This window comes from Tiliqua scincoides, chromosome 12 (genome assembly GCF_035046505.1).
Source record: "Tiliqua scincoides isolate rTilSci1 chromosome 12, rTilSci1.hap2, whole genome shotgun sequence".
NCBI lineage: Eukaryota > Metazoa > Chordata > Lepidosauria > Squamata > Scincidae > Tiliqua > Tiliqua scincoides.
In genome coordinates this window covers 18,314,190-18,336,034 of record NC_089832.1, presented here as the reverse complement: position 1 = coordinate 18,336,034, position 21,845 = coordinate 18,314,190, and the positions used below count along the sequence as shown (strand labels likewise).

The 21,845-nt window shown below is 48.6% G+C and overlaps 1 protein-coding gene and 1 long non-coding RNA gene across 2 annotated transcripts in view; one reads left to right on the top strand and one right to left on the bottom strand.

Annotated features, from left to right (window-relative positions):
- The window catches only part of AR (androgen receptor), a 156,339-nt gene extending 136,699 nt beyond the window's left edge, over positions 1 to 19,640 (top strand). The window contains exons 5-8 of the mRNA XM_066640207.1: positions 2,213 to 2,357; positions 8,290 to 8,420; positions 9,056 to 9,213; positions 12,359 to 19,640. Of these exons, the coding sequence (XP_066496304.1) occupies positions 2,213 to 2,357; positions 8,290 to 8,420; positions 9,056 to 9,213; positions 12,359 to 12,514 (590 nt within the window). The 3' untranslated portion in view covers positions 12,515 to 19,640. The remainder of the gene's footprint in view (positions 1 to 2,212; positions 2,358 to 8,289; positions 8,421 to 9,055; positions 9,214 to 12,358) is intronic.
- LOC136663001 (uncharacterized) lies at positions 4,568 to 5,701 on the bottom strand. The gene is made up of 3 exons (XR_010794998.1): positions 5,562 to 5,701; positions 4,893 to 5,078; positions 4,568 to 4,712 (listed from the first exon to the last, which is right to left on the bottom strand). It is a non-coding gene; the product is annotated as an uncharacterized lncRNA (long non-coding RNA).
- Positions 19,641 to 21,845: the final 2,205 nt, after the last annotated feature.

Here is a 21,845-nt window from a genome sequence, read left to right as displayed (position 1 = left end):
AGCATTCTGCCTCATTGGAGAAATCACAAAGGCCTTTTGTGTGTGCTTTTCCTCGCTCCAAATGGCATTTTGCTCATTTTCCAACCTAAACGCTGTCTATGGAGTCCCAACTTAGGTGATGAAGTCTTCCCTATTTCTTCAGGGATCAGCTCTGCTGTTTTCCCTCTGGTGCAATAATATGGAGCTGATGAATATTTTCTCAAGACTGAGGACAGAAAATTCTTCACCTGCTTCCAGTTCAGTATGTGGAACTAGCAAGTGCTTCTCCCTCAGAAATCCTGCCAAACTCAATGAATGTTCTCAACATGGCTGGTTCATGCAGGTCGTGCATGAACGGGTGCCAAGCAACAGGTTGCAGGGAGCAGCAGATGGATTTGGGGTGCACTTAGCTCTGAGCCTGCTGCCTCCTTCTCCAGCCCTCTACAGATACAACTCCGCTCCTCTAGCCCCTGACATCACTCCTTCCTTGCACAATTTGGGACACTCTTGTGCCTGTGTGCTGGCCCCCCAAATGCCACATGGGAGGCGGCAATCTGTTTCTCTACCCACTTCCCTCCATCCTCACACAGTTCCTTTAAATGTGCAAGTCAGGAAGTGTGGGAAGTGCTGGAAGCCACCCACCCCAGAGACTTCCATGACCTGCTTTGTTTAATGGGATCACAAGGAAGGCATACATACAGAAAGGCAATTTGGTGGCTGGATAAGGCAGGCCTACCGGACCACTGCTGTGGGTAAGCAAACGTAAGCATACCTGTCAGCCAAGGGGGCAAGGACCAATCGGGGCAAAGTGCTGAGTCACTGCACAGAACAAGGAGAGGTGGGAAAAGCTGATGCAATTCCCGCCCAGGATGATGCAACGACATTCCTCAGTGATGAGGTCATGGCCTTTCCCATTGGCTGACAGGAGTATAAATGTACAACATGCACACTCCACTGTGTGAGTTGTAGGAGTGAGTTGCTGCATGAATCTCTGCTGGACTGGTACCTGATTTGCTGACTATTTGGACTGTTTGCTGGACTGCCTCTGCTTGCCGATTTCTGGAACTGCCTTCTACTTGTAAATACTGCCTGTAAATAGACTCTGGTGCTGGTACTTCCCTGGGTCTTGCCTCCTTTTTGGGGGGTGCTCTTCCCTGTGCTCTGAGCACCAACACTGCAGCTGCCGGTTTGCGCTTCTGCTATCTCTGTGTTTTGCCCATTATCTCTAACAGGAGCGAGGTGAGAGGGTAGCTGGCTGGCTCATTGCCTTCCATGCAGTAGTGTTTTGTTTTTGTTTTTTTTGTGGGGGGGGTGCATGGTGGTGATTTTGCACCCAATTCAAGTGGCGTGTGGGCTGGGCCAGGCTTGGCCCTCGTTAATTGGATGTGTGGTTTTGCAACATTGATCCCATGGCAGCTAAATGTTAACACAGAATCCAGTACAGCCAGCTCCTCTCGGTGGCATGCTTGTCCTCACTCTGGGATATCGGCAGCCTCTAAGGCCAGAAGCAGAAGCTGAAATGGAGCAGCTGTAATTCTGATCCAAATACTTCCCCAATTAGTTAAGAGAACAGTTGGCTAGTAGCTCACTGAAAAATTAACAAAATCAGCTAAAAGCTGACCTAAGGGCCATCGTAATTCCTGGTGACTGGCCAGAAAGGGGCAAAAGGGCAGCGGTTTTTGGTCATAGCTCTTCCGGACCACAGAAGGGTACACGGATTGCTTCTGATTTATTCCTGGGGCCAGGGCGGTGCATCAGCCTCTACCTGCCATTCCACTCCAGCAGGCACTGGCTACGCATTGTTGGTTTCCCATTTAGCCAGGGTCTGCTGGAGAATCAGACTGTTGGCTCCTCGCATTTAAGAAGATCCAGTTTCACGTGTCTGCTCAGGGCTAGAGGGAGCAGGCAGCTTAAAATAGCGGAGTATGCGAATTGTGCTTCTTGCTGGGTGCTGCTGAGGTATAAATAGAAAATTAGCATGTGTAATAGGAATGACAGGAATAGGTAACAAAATGGTGTGTTTCATACTATGCTTAACCTTTTCTCTCTGGTGGAAGCAAAGCTCTCTCTCTCTCTCTCTCTCTCTCTCTCTCTCTCTCTCTCTCTCTCATCCACTCATTGCAGCCAGATGGAGATGCCATGTCAGAAACACACAGGTGCTTTCATAAGAAACAGTGCAAAGAAGCCTGCTTTCCCCATGCCTTCATGTGCCTCTCTCTCCTTCCTCCCCCAGGTTTTCGCAACCTGCACGTGGATGACCAAATGGCAATAATCCAGTACTCCTGGATGGGCCTGATGATTTTCGCTATGGGGTGGAGATCCTTCACCAATGTCAACTCTCGGATGCTCTACTTTGCTCCAGACTTGGTCTTCAATGAGTGAGTGCCATTTTTCTTGGCAGCTGCTTGCTTTTTCAATGTTATATGTGTCAGAAGGCATTTGCAGGTGGGTCAGATCATGTGTGACAACAAGAGGGACCTGCAGCAAAACACTGCCTCACCCCAGCAATGATGTCAACCTCTAGTTGTCAAGGGCTGCAGCTGGATGATTTCCCCCACCCATATCCTGCTTTAGGTTTTCTTCAGCTTTCCCCTTTAACATTCTGGGGTTCCTGGGAGCCACTGAGTATACTTGGTCTGCATTAGGCTTGGGAAGGTTGGCATATCTTTACTTTTTTTTTTTATGTACACATGTAAGCGGTCCCCTCAGTACAGAGAAGCCAGTACCTTATTTTATGGTGGACACATTGTGCTTGCAATCTGATAAGCGCTCGAGGGCCTGAGTTGGTACTGTTAGGCTGCAATCCTAACCACACTTTCCTGAGAGTAAGCCCCATTGAGCAAAATAGGACTTACTTCTGAGTAGACCTGGTTAGGATTGTGCCCTTAGTCTAAGATGTGTATATTGGTATGTGCCGTAGGCTTCTGCTGATTTGAGCATCTGCAAATGCTAAGCAAGGCCTCGCGGATGCAACCACAAGTCAGTGACATGAAGTGGCTTGACGACTGCCTCTAGACATAAAGAAACCTGATGATAAAACTTCACTGAGCAGCACCTTGGCACTTGGACATTAATCAGTCTAATCCAGTCAATAGACCAGTGATTTTCAACCTCTTTCTTCTGATGGCACATTGACAAAGGTGCTAAAATTGTCATCACCATCAGTTGTTTTTTTTTTACAGTTGACCAGACACACCACCTTGCTGGTGGGGCTCACAGCTCCAGTGGCCTTATTAATAAAAGGCTGTTCCCCTAAACTCCCACAGCACAGCAATTGGTGGTACACCAATATGCTACGGCACAGTGGTTGAAAATCGCTATAATAGACAGATCAAAATCCAGAGTTTCATATAAGATTGCAAAAAAAGTAGGGCCACTGAACTTTATCAAAAGCCTTTTCCACATCAGTAGAAGTAACAGTAATTTCAACTTCTTCCATTTTATATAATCGCTAACATTTGTTATTTTTTCTTATATGCCTAGCCATTATCTTAACCCTAATAATATTGTTGATCATGATGGTTAATGGCAACAATTGTAGAAGTGGATCCCTTAGAATTAGATACTGCAGCAAAAATTGTATAGCCACAATTTAAAAGAAATGTAAGAACATCAGAAGAGCCCCACTGGATCAGGCCATAGGCCCATCTAGTCCAGCTTCCTGTATCTCACAGCGGCCCACCAAATGCCCCAGGGAGCACACCAGATAACAAGAGACCTGCATCCTGGTGCCCTCCCCTGCATTGGCATTCTGACATAGCCCATTTCTAAAATCAGGAGGTTGCACATTCACATCATGGCTTGTAACCCGTAATGGATTTTTCCTCCAGAAACTTGTCCAATCCCCTTTTAAAGGCATCCAGGCCAGATGCCATCCCTGCATCCTGTGGCAAGGAGTTCCACAGACCAACCACACGCTGAGTAAAGAAATATTTTCTTTTGCCTGTTCTAGCTCTCCCAACACTCCATTTTAGTGGATGTCCCCTGTTTCTGGTGTTATGTGAGAGTGTAAAGAGCATCTCTCTAAATGCAGCACAACAAAAATGTGGTATCTTTCCCTGGCTTGTGAATAACTCTAATTTGTGCATTTCCCCAAGATACAGGAGCTTGATTTTCAAACAGGATAGAATTCATGGTCCACAACAGAGGGTGAATTATAAGTGGAACAAGAGTTTGTAATACTGGAAAGGAGAACAGAAGATTTACCTGATTTCATTTTCATAACAGCAGCACATTCTCCTTAACAATTGGACTTGGAATCAAATTGTACCTGAATCTATTATATAACAGGTACATCTATCTAGAAGGTGGCACTGCTGCAACCAAAGGGAGTACAGCTGCATTTTGCTGCACCGCAGCAGCCACTGGAGGTCTCCTCGGAGGAAGGGGGCTTTCGTTCCCTTCCCCTGGGGAAAGTCCCAAACCCCACAGTCTTATTGTACCTTTATATTTCTTTCCAATCTTTTTGGTTTATCTTAGCTTCTTTAGCTTCTAGAGATAAAAATTTCTGAATCCAGTAAATATGGTGCAATTTAATGTAAAATTAATTAATTCTTTTATAATATTGGGAAAGAATTGGTAAACAAACAGCCCATTCCTATCCCCTGCCACTCCATAGCAAGCAGTCGTGCTGGTGGACTTCACACTGCAACCTATGGGGGATGGTGAGCAGAATGTCTCCTGGTTGGCAGTGGGTTTCCGAGAACCAACATCAGCTATGTAGTGGTGTAAATCTGAGGAGAGAAAGAGGGTCCAGCAGTGAAAGAAGGGATCGTGTCCTGTGCAAGCTGCTGATACCAGAATCCACTCCCTCCATCCCCCAAATCGCCACCAGTCCCTCCCCCAAAGCCCCCCAGTTCCTCTCTCTCTCCCTCCCCCAAACCATGCTCCAAGTGTCCTCTCTGCCACCTTACCTAGGTCAGTGGAAGGTTCTGTACTCGCATGAAGCCACTGACTTCATGAAGCTCTGTCGTGCTTGATGGTTGTGTGATGTTTGCTCTGTCACAGTGGCATTTATATCAGCAGATCAGAAGGTTCGCTGTTGTACAATGCCCACAGGATTGGGCCAGTAATTAAGCAAGTGGGGTCAGGCTGTGTGCCTATGGAGAGCAAGCAGGAAAGAAATCACAACTTTTCTGATTAAAAAAACCCCAAAGTTTAATGCTCCTACTTAAAGTGGATGCACGGAGGAGACAGAAGAGAATGCAGCTCCATAAAATGTCTGAGTTTAAACAAATATCTGTGGAGGAATTTAAGATTATCTTGAAAGAATTACATGTGTTTCAAAACAGAAGACTGAGTTTCCCTTAAATCTCTACGCCTGCAGTTAAGAAACATACCATCATACTAAGAATCCCTCCAAGGCAAGTTTGTCACTCTGGCTTCCCAAACACTCACTTTTATTTTGGCGTCAATGGGCTCGATTAAGAATAGCATTTTACAGCACCTGTGTTGGGGAGGGGGCCCCAGCCCTTTTCTGGGTCTCACGGGGCTTTTCTGAGAATTGCTTGGTAACACAATGTTAACCCAATACCTCCGTCTCTCGCCTGCCCCTTCCCCCTCCAGTCTTCCGTGCCACTCACCCTTCAGAGCTGCGTGTTTAGAGCGTAGGTCACCTGTGGGATCTTCCAGCAACTGCTTAAGCAGCAGCAATGCAGGCCTCTGGAGCAGGCTGGGGTGGGGCCCAGGGCTGACCCGGAGCGAACCTTGAGAAAACTCTCACTCTGCTTGTGAGAGTGGAGAGAACTGTAGAAGCAGCAGCATAATGGACAGTTTGCTGGCAGTTTGCTAGCAGAAGCCCTGATGAGTAATGCTCTCGTCATGCCACTGAGATTAATCTGGCAGGCCATAAATTCTGACTACGCCAAGCATTGGTGGGCAGCGAGTGACAACTATAGGTGCTTTTCCCACAGAAGGGCCTTCCCTACAGGCTTTTAAAGCAGAACCCTCCCCTGTCAACTTCCTAAGCATTAAGGCCATCCCAGCCATCATCATCAGCCGCCTCTAACAGGGTCCTTGGGCAGGTGAGTTTGGAAGCAGAACGGGTGCACCCAAGCCATTTTGCTCTGCTTGGGGGGTTCTCCAGCTAAACAAAAGTATATGTTTGCAGATGAATAGAATGACTGTGACACCGCCTGACTCGAGCTGCAGCACTTGCTTCATGGGGGAGAGCGGAGCCCTACTGCCCCTCGCAGTCTCCAAACCTTGTTGCTCAAGCCTAAACTAACTGGACTTTTGGCCCATTGTGCAGAATTTTTTCTTTGTTGACGCCTCTTCGACCCTTAGTCACATGTGCTCTGTCACCTCCTGTGCGCAGGAAGAGCTTGTCGTCAAGTAAAGGCTGCTAGCACGCCTCTGTGGTGCGCTAGCAAGGATTGCCAATGCTGGCCCCCCTATCAGCCGGCAGCAGGGCTTGCTGCCAGCTGATTGGCTGGCTTGCCTTAGGGGGCAGGACGGCTGAGCTGGTTCTAGCGCGCAGGCGCTAGATTCAGCTCAGTCCATTCCTGAGAAGCGACCCCCGCCCACCCGCCCTGTAGCTAGTCTGGGATTAGCTGGTCGCTCTCCGGAGGGCCGGGTAGGAATTTTGTAATCACCATCTGATTGGCCTATGATGGTGTTTGTTTTAGCCTACCTCAGACCGGCTATGGAGCCTGTTTGGGTTTGCAATATATCTTTTAACGCCCTGGTCACTGGTGGTAGAAGTGCGGGGTGGGTAGGCAGAAGACCTTCTCGGTGTCCAGTCTAAGTCAGCAAGGACAGGGGTGAACCAGAACCGCCCCCATGATGCCTGACCGGCTCGAGTAGGCAGGCTGGCTAGCCCCTTGTCTGAACTTGGGGGCCTTGCAGGGGTGACCTGAAGGCAAAGCAGTTCGGCTGACTTACCCTCTTCGGGCGACGGTGAAAGGCGGGCTTAATAACTATTGAGCTACGCCTGGAGTCGGGTGGACGCCCTATGAGACTGGGGGACGTAGACGGCTAGGGCCGTTTCCCCCACGTAGAACCCTGCACTTGGGGTGGGTATTGTTTACCCTGTTGTTGCCTTGTTGCTGTCTTGTTGTAATTCAGTAAAGTGGCCCATTTTAATTCTGTACCTGTTGTCGGCTGTATTTATTTGGGGAATGCATGGTAGTGGAGGTCGTGCTTCATTTGCCCCGTGGTGCATTTCAAGCACAGGCAACGAATGGCCCCTTCCCCTGTTCATATGCATTTCATAGTTTTTTCCACATCCTGTTGTTTGGTGTCTGTTCAAACTAAATTAAGAGCAGATGTGGCAGCGTTCAGAAGAGATAGGACACGCGGGTGGGCTGGGCTTCCTCTTCACTGCATGTATGTCCTCCGCACTTCCTTTTAATGTGCCTTCCTGTGTCATGTGACATCCAAAGCCTCCCTCGGCGTTGCTGCAACGCCGGACCTGAGAGTTTGGCTTTTCCAGGCATCTGCTGCCAGTCCATTCCCACAGCGGACTCCCCAGGTCTTCTGTGTGTGCCTGCAGGGCTGTGCCTGCGTTTTGGAGGCCCGCCTCACTCCTTCAACTTCTCCCTTAACCCAGTGAGCAAATTACGCAGAAAATAGGCATGCAGCTTAGTGAACAGTGAAACCAGCAGCTCAAACAGGAGAAGCCACTCAGGTGCCAGTGATGAAATGCCTGTTTTGATATTGACTGACCCGCACAGAATGCTCCTGCGGCGACATCGGTGCTCCATCGCTGCTGCGCCCTCTCCCTGCAGCAGCAAGAGCCAGGCGGCTTGCTGAGGAGGGCACGCAGGCACTTCTGGGTCATCGTAAGGGCTGACCCAGGTTCAGAAGTTACTGCTGGAAGGGGCTGACAGATTGCACCACGAGGGAGCCCAGCCCCTCCTCCTGATGACTCAGCCTTGCCACGGTCTTGTTTACTGTCTCACAAATCCTTGGGAGCCAGTTTGTTTCTCTCTCAAGAAACAGGGAGGTCAAGGCAACCTTAGAATTTCATGTGATCCTCCCAGTCGGGAACATTCTTTTTCCTTTCTTTTAGAACAGGTTGCCGTCCAGATTGCTGCACAGATAAGCTTAGAAGTTTTCCAGACCGAGTGCAGTACTGGAGAGAGCATAAATCTCTCTCTCTCTCTCTCTCTCTCTCTCTCTCTCTCTCTCTCTCTCTCTCTCTTTAAAGCAAGAAAGAAGAGATTATTAGCGGATTCTCTCTTTGCTTTCCTGCTGGCTTTTGCTGAAAGTGCATTTCAACCTTTGCAAGCCACTGTGTGAGAATTTAGACCCAAAGGGTGGCACGTCAAATCTTGCAGTTAATTCATGTCGCCTCTTCCCTTCTCCCAGGTACCGGATGCACAAATCCCGAATGTACAGCCAGTGTGTCAGGATGCGGCATTTGTCTCAAGAGTTTGGGTGGCTCCAGATTACACCTCAAGAATTTCTCTGCATGAAAGCCCTGCTGCTCTTCAGTATTAGTAAGTGGCAGTTTTACTATCACTTACGTGTGCGTGTGCGTGTGTGTGTGTGTGTGTGTGTGTGTGTGTGTGTGTGTGTACAGAGAGAGAGAGGGAGAGCGTAGAAGTTTGCTACATCGCTGATCAGACACAAAGGCTGCTTCTTTAGCTGCTTTTGCAGAAGCATTTGCTCAAGAAAGCATTGATGAGGGTGGTGTTGCTTTTATTTCCCAACATAAGGAGCTCTGCAGTAGTGGCATAGCTAGAGGGGGTACAAAACACTAAGTTCTGCAGAGAGCCCCCCTGCAGCGGGTAAGCAGTTCCTCCCTCTCCCCTTTGGAGCCATTCTGGGCAGGAGGCAGCAAAACAGAGGCAAACACCTGGCTCCAGAGGGGGAGGGGCTGCTTGCACACAGGGAACCACAGGGAGGCTCCTGCAAAACTTAGTGCTTTGCACCCCCTCTTGATATGCCACCGCCCTGCAGTTAACGAGAATCGTGTCTGAATATAATGGCAGAGGGTGTCAGAAACCATCCTCTTCCTTCCACAGGAAGGACAGGCTGTGTTGGTGTGTGCAGCACAAATTTCTTTGCTCTGTTTTCCCTCCTGCTCTGCTCCTGCATTTATTCTCTCCCCACCTCCTTCTGTGCACCCCAGTTCCAGTGGACGGCCTGAAAAACCAGAAGTTCTTCGATGAACTCCGGATGAACTACATCAAGGAACTGGATCGTATCATTGCTTGCAAGAGGAAGAATCCAACATCCTGCTCCCGCCGCTTCTACCAGCTCACTAAGCTCCTGGACTCTGTGCAGCCTGTAAGTAAGAGATTGGGGGCCAGGGCTGGGGAGGGGGGGTGATGGCCACACACATGGAGAGATGGTCATTAACCTAGGGTGAAATCTGGTAGAATCTGCTTACGGCTGCTAAACCTGAGGCTCTGGGGAAGGAACTGCAGATCCCAGACCATGTCAAGCATGCTGGAGTCAGTTTCAGGGAAAAGGTCACAGCGACACCACAGATACAGAGTCGTACAGTCACAGAAGTGGCCGCTTATGGGAGACACGAGAGCTTTGTGATGCTAACCCAGTGATTGTCAACCTTTTTTGTCTCATGGCACACTGACAAAGTATTAAAATTGTCAAGGCACACCATCAGTTTTTTGACAATGGGCAAGGCACACCATGCTGTTGGTGGGGGGCTCACATCCCCCAGTGGCCCTATTAATAAATGACTCTCCCCCAAACTCCCACGGCACAGTAGCAGACCATTCATGGCACAGCAGTGTGCCATGGCACAGTGGTTGAAAATGGCTGTGCTAACCCCTTATACAGAGATACTCTGTGCCCTGAGAATACTCTGTGATTAGTCCCTTCCATTCTGATTCTTGTGGTCTACTTTTTAAAAAATGGTATGTGTATACACAAACAGGAGAAGTAACAGCAGAGGCTGTTACTGGGATTTGCATCACCCAGGGCGGGAGCTCATCGCATCACCTTCATCACGTACCTCCTCCCATACCAGACCATGCAGAATAAACAGCAGTATTGTATATACAGCCTAAATGCAGTGGGATCACTAGGGTTAATATATAATAGTCCAGGTCACCCAACAAATTAGTAACCCACAAACAGTCAGTGGCCAACTTGATGACACACAACTGAGTAAGAGTTCTGGTATTAGCTCTGATCCATGGAAATGAGAGCTGAATCATACTGGCATCTTCTTGGTTTCCTGCTGTTTCATAATAACACCTCATTGGCTTTCAGAACAGTCAGTCACCGTGGTCAGTTCTGAGTTAAGAAAATCCACTTTTTGTTTCATGTTGTGTTTTCTTTTTCTGGTTCATTGGTCATAACCTTTGATACAATGCAGATATTTTGACGCAGTTTGTTTCATTACATTCTGTACGACATTATCAATGATGTATAACTTGAAGGTGTTATTCATAAATACAGATTTTCCAAAAGGTTTCCAAAGTTTTGGACACTAGTGTTGTCGCAGCCTTCCCGCAAGCCCCTTCCGAGTGCAGCTGCCTTGCCTGGAGGTTGGCTGTTGGTCCTTGTTAGCCCATGTTTGTCAGCTTTGCCCTTCAGAGATCTTGCCAGCCCTGCTCCCTGAGACCCTTTTGCCTGGAGCATGACACTGGGGCCTTCTGCCTGCCAGAGCTCTGGGCCTCACCCTTTTTGGAAAACCTCCAGTCCATGCGGATTTCTGCAAAGCACAGAAAGCCTTTGAATGGATGGCAGGTCCAGGGTGGGAGCTTGTTGGGCACTCTGAGGTGGGAGAGGGTCGACTGCTGCCTCAAGCAGAGCCACTTACTCAGAAGCCAGGGGCTGACCTCCTTTGAGGACTGACTAGGCCTGGGGTAAGAGGTGAGTTCAGGGCTGCCATGTGTCCCATGGGGGAAAGCATTTAAATTAGCAGTTGGTGCCCTGACTCTGACCCAAGTCATTCCACCCCCCATCTGCTCTAGTTCCTGGATCTCCCATGTGCTGTCTAGTCCACTTCTTTGTCTTCTTTGAACTTGAGACCTCCCCCAAGTTTTTCCCCATAGTGACCAATTAGATGCCTCCAGGAAGCAGGCAACCAGAGTGTGAAGCCCTCCTAGGCTGTCACCTCGGCCAGTGGGCATTCAAAGATAGAGTGCCTCTGAGCCTGGAGGTTCTGTGGAGCCACCAGGCTGTGCCCCCTACAAACAGCCGTCTGAGTGGTGGGGATATGTGATTCCCACTCAGCCCGCACACCACAAAAGCAAGACCCGGAGAAAGTTGTCTGAACGTCTCCCGGACTCATGAGCAGCACCCTCACGTTAGTTTCCATCTCAAACAAACAAATCATCTGAAAAAGAGCTTCAGCCACTTCCTCCCATGTTCTCAGGGTGCCTGATTGCCACCTAGTGGCTGCTCCCGGGAGCAGGAGAATAAGCAAAGCAGAGGGTTGGATGCAGTCGTGAAGGAGCATCCTGCTCGTCAGGGTGAGACAGTAGCCGGAGGGGGCCCTCAGTACCAGTGATAGCACCCAGTGCTCCATCAGGGGTGGGGGGTGGCATTGGGGACCCAGTCAAGGCTTTACCGCAAACCCCCAATAACCTAACAACACAACACTGCAGTTCTGGATAACTTCTGTACTTGGAGATGCTCATTCGGCCTTTCCCCTTTCAAAAGAGTAACTGACGTCCATAGTCAACCTGTGAAATGAGCAAAAACTGTAACACAGTTCAATAAGTACACAAGTGACAGATAAAGGATCTCCTCTATGGAGAACTCGTGCAAGGAAAGCGCCCTACAGGTAGACCACAGCTGCGATACAAGGACATCTGCAAGAGGGATCTGAAGGCCTTAGGAGTGGACCTCAACAAGTGGGAAACCCTGGCCTCTGAGCGGCCCGCTTGGAGGCAGGCTGTGCAGCATGGCCTTTCCCAGTTTGAAGAGACACTTGGCCAACAGTCTGAGGCAAAGAGGCAAAGAAGGAAGGCCCATAGCCAGGGAGACAGACCAGGGACAGACTGCACTTGCTCCCGGTGTGGAAGGGATTGTCACTCCCGAATCGGCCTTTTCAGCAACACTAGACGCTGTTCCAGAACCACCATTCAGAGTGCGATAGCAGAGTCTTTTGAGACTGAAGGTTGCCAACATGACAGATAAAGCAGCCCAAGCCGACAACCTTGGCAGCCACAGGCACTCCCAAAGCTGGTTTAAAGTGCAGTGCTGTCAGCCTGTAACAAAAAACTGGAAGGGAAGGTGCCATGTGAATTTCTCCAGGCAGGGAGTTCCACTTCCCACGCACAGCAGCCAAAATGACCCTTTTGAGGGTTCCCACCAACCACAGCTCAGTCACTGGAGGGATGCACAGAGGATGTGCAATGACCCCCAATCTTAGATTCTGCCAGGCTCTCTCAGGCCTCAGCATGACTTTAGGAGACAGACCCATCACCTCCCTCTGTCTCTCCCTCCTTTCCAGATTGCCAGAGAGCTGCACCAGTTTACATTTGACCTCCTCGTGAAGGCCCACATGGTCAGCGTGGACTACCCAGAAATGATGGCCGAAATCATCTCAGTGCAAGTCCCCAAGATCCTCTCCGGGAAAGTCAAGCCCATCTACTTCCACACCCAGTGATGGAGAGGCCCAGAGACGCCGCCGGGCCATGACTAGCCAGCGCCGGCACGCTTTCATCAGCCCCCCTGCCTGTTATCTTTGCACTTCAGCTCTGCAGTGCCTTGAAAACTGTATGTTGCGAAGAGATGCAGTAACTGAGAAACGCCAGCCGTCCAGCCGGGGTTTCTTAACGCTTTGATCAGTCCGTCCCATTCCCCCCTCCCGGCTACACTTCCAGGGGGGGTCACCTGTCCTGACTTGTGCCTCTTGTGTTGAACAGCTCACTATCTCTCTGTATGTTTCCCTTTTCTGGGTGTGCCTGTGAGTGTGTGTTCTGGCACAGAGCCAGGCCGCACTTGTTTACACACTTTTGTGTTTGTGCATTTTTCCACTCTGACTTTTGTGGCCTCGTGTCACTGTGGGAAGCTTTTGATATTGAAGCACACACATTCAGGTACGCAGACCCATCTCCCTTTGGTTGTCATTGCTGATGTTTTTGGATTCTCTTTCCGAAGAAAAAACAACACATACACACACACACACGATGACAAGCAGGTGATTAAAATGGAAAAACCAGAAAAACACACGTGTGCACATACGTGCACAGACAAAACTTTGTCTTGAGAACTGGTAAACTGGTCTTACTTTTTTGTGCTCTGACTTTTTCAGTCGGATCAGCCAAGTCTCCAAGACGCAGGAGAATCTTCTGCCATTTTCTGAAAAGCAGGCCCAGGCAGCTGCGAATCCTGCTTGATAGAGAGGACTCAGTGACATTTCATGACTGCAAGAATGAAGAAAAGACCACACAGCCATGGTTCTGCATGCCAAGAAGGTCCACGGCCCCTCCTCACTCTTGACTATGCACGGAGAGCCATGCACCCTAATGCTTGGGCCACCAGCCTCCCCAAACCCACTGCCATGATCTTACTTGCCCGCAGTGCTCTCCTGCGGCAGCTGTGCTGGTCAACATGGACCTCCACAGGCTTTGAGGTGCTCACCGCAGCATCACTTAACATGGAAAGTGCCCAATCCACTCGTGGCTCTTGCACTTCTAAGAGCAACTGCCGACATCCGAAGGGCTGGAAGCAGTTCTTACCTTCCCGTGGCCTTTAAGATTACAGGGGGCTGTTTTACAATCATTTCTGTTTGTTTGTTTTACTTCTCTGGACCATGAGCCAAAAAAAAAAAAAAAACTTGCCCAATGAATGTGAACACATTCCAATTTGGAGCATTGTCTGTTTTTTTTTTCACGTCACAAACACCACAGTTCTCTGGAAGAAGCAGCTCCCTGGTTCCTGGTACTGGCCACCCACTTGTCCCTTTGGGCACCTTTCCTGCCAGTGCTGAAGGCCTTAGCTCTGCTCTGCCTGGGCAGCAGAAATCCTCACTGTTGACTTCTTTCAGAATCCAGCAGGAGAAGGTTGTAAAAACAAAGCGAAGCTAGAACTCTGGGCTTTGGGGCCTCCTGAGAAACTGCAGAGATCATTGGTCCTAACCCACCTGTTGGGGAAAATGGTGTGCTTTTATTAATTTTTTTTTAAACAGGCACCAAGTTCCTGGTGCACTATGGAATGCTGTAGAGATAACACTTCTGGGGCCCCCTGTGTGTTCCTGCCACTTTTGCTAGACGCTGACAATTCACCAAAAGGCAAATGGAACCAGCCCCCAGAAGCTTAAATGTCCTTCATTGTGAAGCAAAGTCTCGCATTCTCGTCAAGCTGCACTCAGATCCACGCAGTTGTTGACCACAGTCTCTTCTGGGTCAGCACACCAGGATTCTACGCTTCAAAAGAACCACCGACACTGTCAACCTGTCATCTTTGAACAGTCAAGATGATTGCAGAAAAGAAACATTTGGGGCTGTTTTGGGGGCTGTTCTCTTTAAGCAAAAACAATCATTTTGGCTCATGCCCTCCGACAGCTCAGTTGAATGTGTTTGGGGTTCGTTGGTTTTTGTAAGGATGATGTTTGCATTGATCTTGTGAGTGTGTCCCAACCATGAGTTATTTCTCTTGCTCTTGAGTATAGCAAAGCAGATCACATCACCAGCTGTTTGGACCATTTGATTCCTAGAAAGACAGGTGAGTCTTGCAGACCTCTCTCCCACAGTCCCTCAGCAGGAACAACTTATTAAACTCATCACATTAAACTTTCCTGTTCAGTGATGAGCTGTCAGGTTCTGCTCTCTATGATGGATGGTGCATGCACAGTGAGTCAGCAGAAGCAACAAGCCGGTATTTAGAATGGTGCTCCCAAGAGATGCCTCCTTCAGTGACCACTTCCCTCCTCCCCATACCACAGTGGAATAGCTTGGCTGATTGTCTTCAGCAGTATCAGCTGTTGTTTTGTTGAAAGCCCCCATTGGCAAGTCTGTGTGAGTGTGCAGGCTGGTGTGGAGCTGTGCTGTCTTTGGAAGGCCCAAGCTTTTAGAGTTGGGTTGAGAAAGTTGGGTCTTCTGAAGAGATGCATCAAGTGGCATCAAGATGGCAGAGTGCTTGGGAGTGACAGTGCAACACTGTTCAGGTGGAAGTGTGCTTTTGTATACATTGGGTCCTTCCCACAGCACTAACTAAAGTGTCTGGTTACTCTGAAACATCCAGATCACAGACTTGGGGCCCATTTCAAGATTGCAGGTCCAGTGAGCTTTTTTTGTTTTTAGAAAGAGTGCATTGGGGAGGCCTGCAAAATTGCCAGAACTGTGGCAGAGACAGAAGGGCTCTGCCCCCTGCCCTGGCTGTGTTTCCCATCTCAGTCCCTCTTCTACCAATCTGCTGTTTCAACTGGAAAAATATGTACACCCATTGTCTTTCAGTCATGGTTGAGATGGAAACATCCCAAAGCCATTCCCCCATTTTGATTTTGCCACAGTTCACAACACCCCACAGGCTGTTTTTAGCAGAAACAAATAATCCATCAGGCCCAACACAATTCGCCATATAACCTGTGCTTTGGCCCTTTAATGCAAAACCCTACAAACGCAGCACCTGTTAGATGAGGCTCTGCTGCTACCCTCTGAGGGAGAGAGTGGGAAATAGAGATGATGTACAGCCTTTGAAAACAGTCCCTTCTCCAAAACAACACTGAAAGGTTGAGGAAGCATTGTGTGGGCTCATCTGAAATGCCCACTGTTGACTTAGGAGCTCTTGCCCAAACTTTCCTCTAAGGCTGCTGCCACAGAAGCAGCTGTGGGGAATTGTATGGTTGTTTTAAAAAGAAATTATGTCTCGTAGATAGATCAGTAAAGTCTACAGGTGCTTTTCCCCCTTCCCAAGTGAAAAGCCTTTGCCCCCATCTGGTCACCATCACACCCCTGCATGCCAGAAAGTACTGCCCCATTTTCCCTGAAAGTGGTAAAACAGCACCATAATGATTCACGCAAAGCTCGCAGTGACATCTCTGGTGTCTGCTTATGTCCAGCCAATAGACACAGCCACAGCTAGGCCTTAAATTGCCCTGGGCTGCTGTGTCACTCGTTGCTGCGACAGATTTAACTCACCTCCGCTTTCAGAATGTGCCTGCATCTCCTTTTGCATCATGTTGTCCACAAGGTGCATCATCTGGCACTAAAGAACATGGGCCCCTTGCGCCTCGAAGTCCCGACGGCTCTTCGAATCATTGCTCTGTTTTTGGGGGGGAATTCCTGAAGGATGCACTCAGAACACCTGTAAATGAACACCGTGTAAATGGGGGGGCAGTGATGGAGGGGGAGCAAAGTATGTACAATCTTTAGCTTACTTACAATGCTGCCAGCAGTTAAAGAAGAAGAAAAAATGCTTGAAAAATACCACAGCATTGTCAGTGTCTTAGCCATCTGTCCTTATTTTTATTATGCATTTAATGCATTTATTATTAATATGATTATGCTTTTTTTTTTTTTACTTGCGCTTGAGTATGTTTTATTCAGCCATATCAGAGAAAAAATATGCCCTTCTCAGCACTAAACAGGGAGCTCAGTCATTGGTCCAACTGATTTTTCCCTTTAAACGCTACAGGGTCTCAGTACAACCTTTGCCCTCCTTCTGGTACTTTTGAGGACAAGAGGGCAGAGGGGAAACAGGCCCTCAAATGTAAAATGAAGAAGCACTTTCTGTTGCGATCGCAGGCAGGTTTGGCCCACTGTCACCTGTCAGCAAACTGGGGAATGCGGCACTCCTCCCCACAGCCAGCCAAATAGCCTGATAGCTTGATGAAACGGGTCAATATTTTCTGAGCGGCACCTTGATGGTTTATGCACTTTGAGGGTACCTAACAGATGGACACACAGTCTGCTTTCGGACTGGGTACGCAAGATGAGGATTTCCCCCAGATCTCCACCATGGCTTGGGAGTTGTGTGCGGTTGGGTGAGTGTTCCCCAGCTGTTGAGCATCACAAAGGCTGAAGGAAGGGCTGTGCATACATGTCAGAAAACAAGGACACAGTCAGTGGGGAGTCACAGCCAAATGTGCTCCGTATCTTGAGAAGCGCATGCTGCAACTTTTTGCTTCACTCCGGTTTCTCCCTTGGGTCAGGCCGGTATATGCGCGAAGCAGATGTGGAAAGCACTCATTGGCTATGCAAACCTGTTGGAGGAGATTTGGTCAAGAAGCCTTTGCAGAGAAAGCCCTGTGTAAAGTGCAGTGAAAATTGCCCCTTCCTGCTGTTTGTGTCATCATCTCTCTTGAAGAGGAGGGTGGATTCGTTCCCTGAGCTGCTTTTTAGTCTGTCCCCAAACAGAGGCAATTCCCAGATGCTGAGGAGTTGGAAACAGACAAAGGTCCCTGGTATCTGGCTCAAACTGGGCACCCATTGCCAAAGACCACATCCTTTTCCCTGTTTTTTTTAAATTCTGGAGTCTCCTATAAAGATGCCTTATATAGCTTGTGGGCTTGTCTCCCCCCCCCCCCCCGTATTTTTGGGAAAACCTTTTCTCTGCTATTCACAAATCCCAGGCATTTTCAGAAGTGACCTCTTGTATGCAGCACCTTCTAACGCTTCTATTGTTGTTGTTGACTTGAAATATTTGCCAAAAGGATGCGCTGGTGGTGTTCTTACCAAAGAATGTACTTTTAAAATGGGGGGGAAAGGCTTTGTTCTACCAACCGCACACAGATGAGAGAGGCGTGGTGGGAGGAGAGCAGAGGCCTTCTCTGCATTGAGAACTGCTTTATGTGAGGTCTTTCAAGAGAAAGGGCTCTCTGTGCATGCCTCTGTGGGAAAAAGGGAGATTATTTTTCTCCCTTCCTGTTCTGCTAGATATTGAATGCCGATTCTGCAAATGTCAGGTGTGCTGGCACTCTGTACTACTCGGGTGCCTGTTTTTGGTATGTCCAGAGATGCAGATGGATCTTGCTATTGGATGCACTCTTGGATGCACTTTGGTTGAAATGTTTTGCACTATGGGGGGGGGGCTGAGAGAATCTCACATTTCTGCCCTTAGTCAATGGTCTGGAGTGTTTCTGCCCACACAGCCATGTGTATTGATTTGTTGCTAAAAGTCTCACAGCTGGATTGTGTTGGTTTCTGCAAAGCTTTCTGCAGGGTGGCAAACGAGACTAGATGCGACTCCAATAACCTGATTTGCCTAGCATTCACCCCTCCCCCCACTCTGCAATTTTCACATGCACCAGCGAGAATATTGCACCTTAAAAGCAAAACAAGAGGCCGTGGCAATGCTTTGATTGGGGTGGGGGGTAGATGATGGTTTCAATGGCAGCGTTGGGGAGTTGCCACCAACCTTGTCTATTACACCTTGAAAGGATTAGAGAAATCTTGTGGGTTTCAGTTGCAGGCCTTGGGGAGTTTTGTGGACATGATTTATCTGGGCTTTGCAAGGCCAGCAAATGAGTTGCGCCAGTAGCTCAACAGAGGAGCTGGTAGAAACACAAAGTTTTCTTTGTAATCTACCTTCCCTGGTGCCGGAATTTGCCTTGCTGTCCTGCATTTACCATTGAGAAGGCAGAGCAGGCCAGAAGAAGCTGACTCTTCTCTAGCACCTTTGGAGGCCAGGGTCTGTCCAGGGGCAAGTTAGAGGCCTGCCTTAGTGTGCACCCCCCCCTTCAGACGCACCCTGTGGAGCATCTGTTCATTTTAATGGGGTTGGAGTTCTTTAAAGAGTGTGGCACTTTTTAAAAAACAAAAACAAGATGTATTTGTTTAACGGGTTTATTTGTTAGACTTGTTTCTCTCTTCTGCTTTTTTTTTTAATTTGTAAGATGAGGAAGTGGGGGGGGGGTTGATTGGGCTCTAGCCTCACAATAGGGAGGATTTCTTTGTGAAAGGAGGTAATGGACTAATATAACTATTTCCCCCAGTGGTCTTATGCAGCCGAATAAGCTTCTGAAGCTAACAGACCTCAAAAACGAATGTATGACAATTGTACAAGTAATGGAAGAGGGGGTGGGATTTTGTTTCTGCCACTTTGAGTGGCACCAGATGAGCTGTTTGAAAATAGATATATCGGATGTGGGGGGGGGGCAACCAGGGTCAAGTGCTCACCAGCCCTTTGGGTCTTCTCTTTGAGAAGGGTTCGGCTTAGGCTGGCTGGTCATCATTGAAGGCGTGGCAACTTCTCCCATGCTGTAACCTTGTTACTAATTGTGCCAAAAGAGCAGCAGTTGAAGCTGCTTGCTAAGCTGATTGGGGAACTTGGTGTTCAAAAGAAGGCTTGGACAGAGCCCCCAGCCAGCCAGTGCACGCGCTGTGGCGCCCAGAGATGGAGGCAAAGGCTGTAGCCGAACAGGAGCAGCTGCTATGCGGGATTCATTGAAATGATCAGGACTTGGGTGGGAAAAATGATGAATTTGCCCTTTTAAAATCCTGAGCACGCTGGTCTCAAAGGAAGGCTTGCAAAACTGCCTTTGGGAACTGGAGAGCCCCAGTCCTTGCGGGTAATGCTGAGCAGTGTTCATCCTGGCTAATTAATCAGAAAGTGAGATGCACGAAGGGGGGGGGGAATTAAACAGCTGGTAACAAAAAAAAATTAAATACCTTTTTTGGCAAGCTTCTTAGGGTTGGTTTCAAGGTTGGTTTCAAGGGAGGGTGTCCAGTCATCACTGGGCACCAGGGCAAATTTCATACTGTAATTTGGATCTCTGTATTTTTATTTTTTTTTTGTAATCTTGGATTCTGTTGTTGCTCCAAATACAATAAAAAAAGCAAAACCTGGTTGTTGGAATATACTTGTCTGCATCTGGTTGTGTGGCTTTCTGCTTTAGCCGCCTTGGGTCCCTCGAGGAGAAAGGCAGGATATAAATAAAGTAAATAAAATAAATAAATAAACGTGCAATTGAGGAAAAAAAAGGTTTCTTCTGTTACAGAAGATGTTGACATTTTCACCGTGGGACCCGCAGGGCTGGGGCCAGGAAAGATGGGGAAGGAAATGAAGTGGAATGAATAGCTGGCCCAGGGCCCAATCCTAACCCAATTTTCCAGTGCCGGTGCAGTCGTGCTAATGCGCTGCATCCTGTGGTGGGGAGGCAGACACAGAGGCCTCGTCAATGTAAGGGAATGCTTGTTCCCTTAAGAACATAAGAACAGCCCCACTGGATCAGGCCAGAGGCCCATCTAGTCCAGCTTCCTGTATCTCACAGCAGCCCACCAAATGCCCCAGGGAGCACACCAGATAACAAGAGACCTCATCCTGGTGCCCTCCCTTGCATCTGGCCTTCTGACTTAACCCATTTCTAAAATCAGGAGGTTGCACATACGCATCATGGCTTGTACCCCGTAATGGATTTTTCCTCCAGAATCTTGTCCAATCCCCTTTTAAAGGCGCCCAGGCTAGACACCATCACCACATCCCGTGGCAAGGAGTTCCACAGACCAACCACACGCTGAGTAAAGAAATATTTTTATCTCCTTATCTCGGGGCTTATCTCGGGGCTGCATTGCAGGTGCTGGAAATTCGGATAGGATTGGGCCCCCATTCTCCAGAGTCTTGTGTGATAGTGACTGTCACAAAAGCCAATCTAGGTAACTGTGGTCTCTCTCTGATTGCTGATTAGTTTGTTCAGCAAAGGATTAAGTGTAGATTTCCTGCCATCATTGTTGGGGTTTACAGCAGATCTGGTGAACAGGCATCTTTCCTCTCCTGTGATTGGGCCTTCAATTTGTCCCTTTTCTTGTAAATCTTCTTTTCTTTGTCTTGGTATTATGTGAACACATTTCTGTCCTTGGCTGTATTATAAGTCTGACCTCTGATCTCCCAAGTAATAAAGAATGCTGAAGTTATCAGGCGCACTCATAGTTCAAAGCACTGGAGACATTTTTGAAGAAGGATGGGGTTGTGTTCTATCTTAAGTGAGACAAGATGTAGGAAGCAAAATTGCCCCACCAGCAGGACCACTGCATTTTCCATTAAAAAAAAAACACAACTCTTCTTATGTAATGATGTGATAACTGGGGAAGAGGCAGTTAAAATCTCCAAGCAAAGCAAGAGAGTGATTTGACATTGGTCATGTGTGGGAGGAAAGCCCTTGGTCACCCCCCCCCCCAGAAGTGTGTCTGTATGTGTGTGTGCACACCACCCCGGAGCCATCACCATTCAGGACATTCAGGCTCAGCATTGGAAGCCTAGAACTGGCAAGTGCCCATGATGGCCCTGGCAGAGCTATTTAGGAACATCCCTGCAAAGCAGGAAGAAGGCTGTAACTTGGGGCTGGTGTGGACTGGGGTGCACAAGAGGGTTTCAAGATGAACAGCCAGGCACGGTGACGCGGCTGCATCATGTGTGGAGGTTGGGGAAGAGGTGGGTGCAGCTGGCAGCTCTTGACCCCCAGAAAGACTTTCCTAGGTGCAAGACTGACTCCCTTCCTTTTGAGTACTTTGCACCTCATTTGTCAGCCACAATCCCCACGGTGGCAGGAAGACACAGAAGGCCCAATCCTGTCCCACTTTTCCATGCTAATGGGGCATGTGGGGGAGGGGGTGGTTGTGTGTAGTCACAGAGGCCTCCTCAAGGTAAGGGAGCATTCGTTCCCTTACCTTGGGGCTGCATTGGTGCTGGAAAGTTGGATAGGATTTGGCCCTTAGTTAGGATTGGGCAGTTAGAATGGGAATGTATCTAAGTGAGACCCCTGCGCAGGGCAAGATTTGAAATCAGGCCTTTTCTTGGTCTATACCAGATTGTGTGTGAACTGACCCCCAACTGGGCCCCCAAAGCCCAAATAGCCCACAATGAGAATTTATAGAAGGGGTCCTGACACACCTACCATTGCCCCCCCCCCAATTATTTCTGTGTCTTCAGGTTCTGTTCTTTAATCCCCCACCAGCCTTGATCTCACCAATGCCATAAATGTGTTTTTGCCCAGAGTGTACTTGCAAAGCAGCCGACTTAATCAAAAGTACACACTTTCAGGTACAGCGTAACCTTTC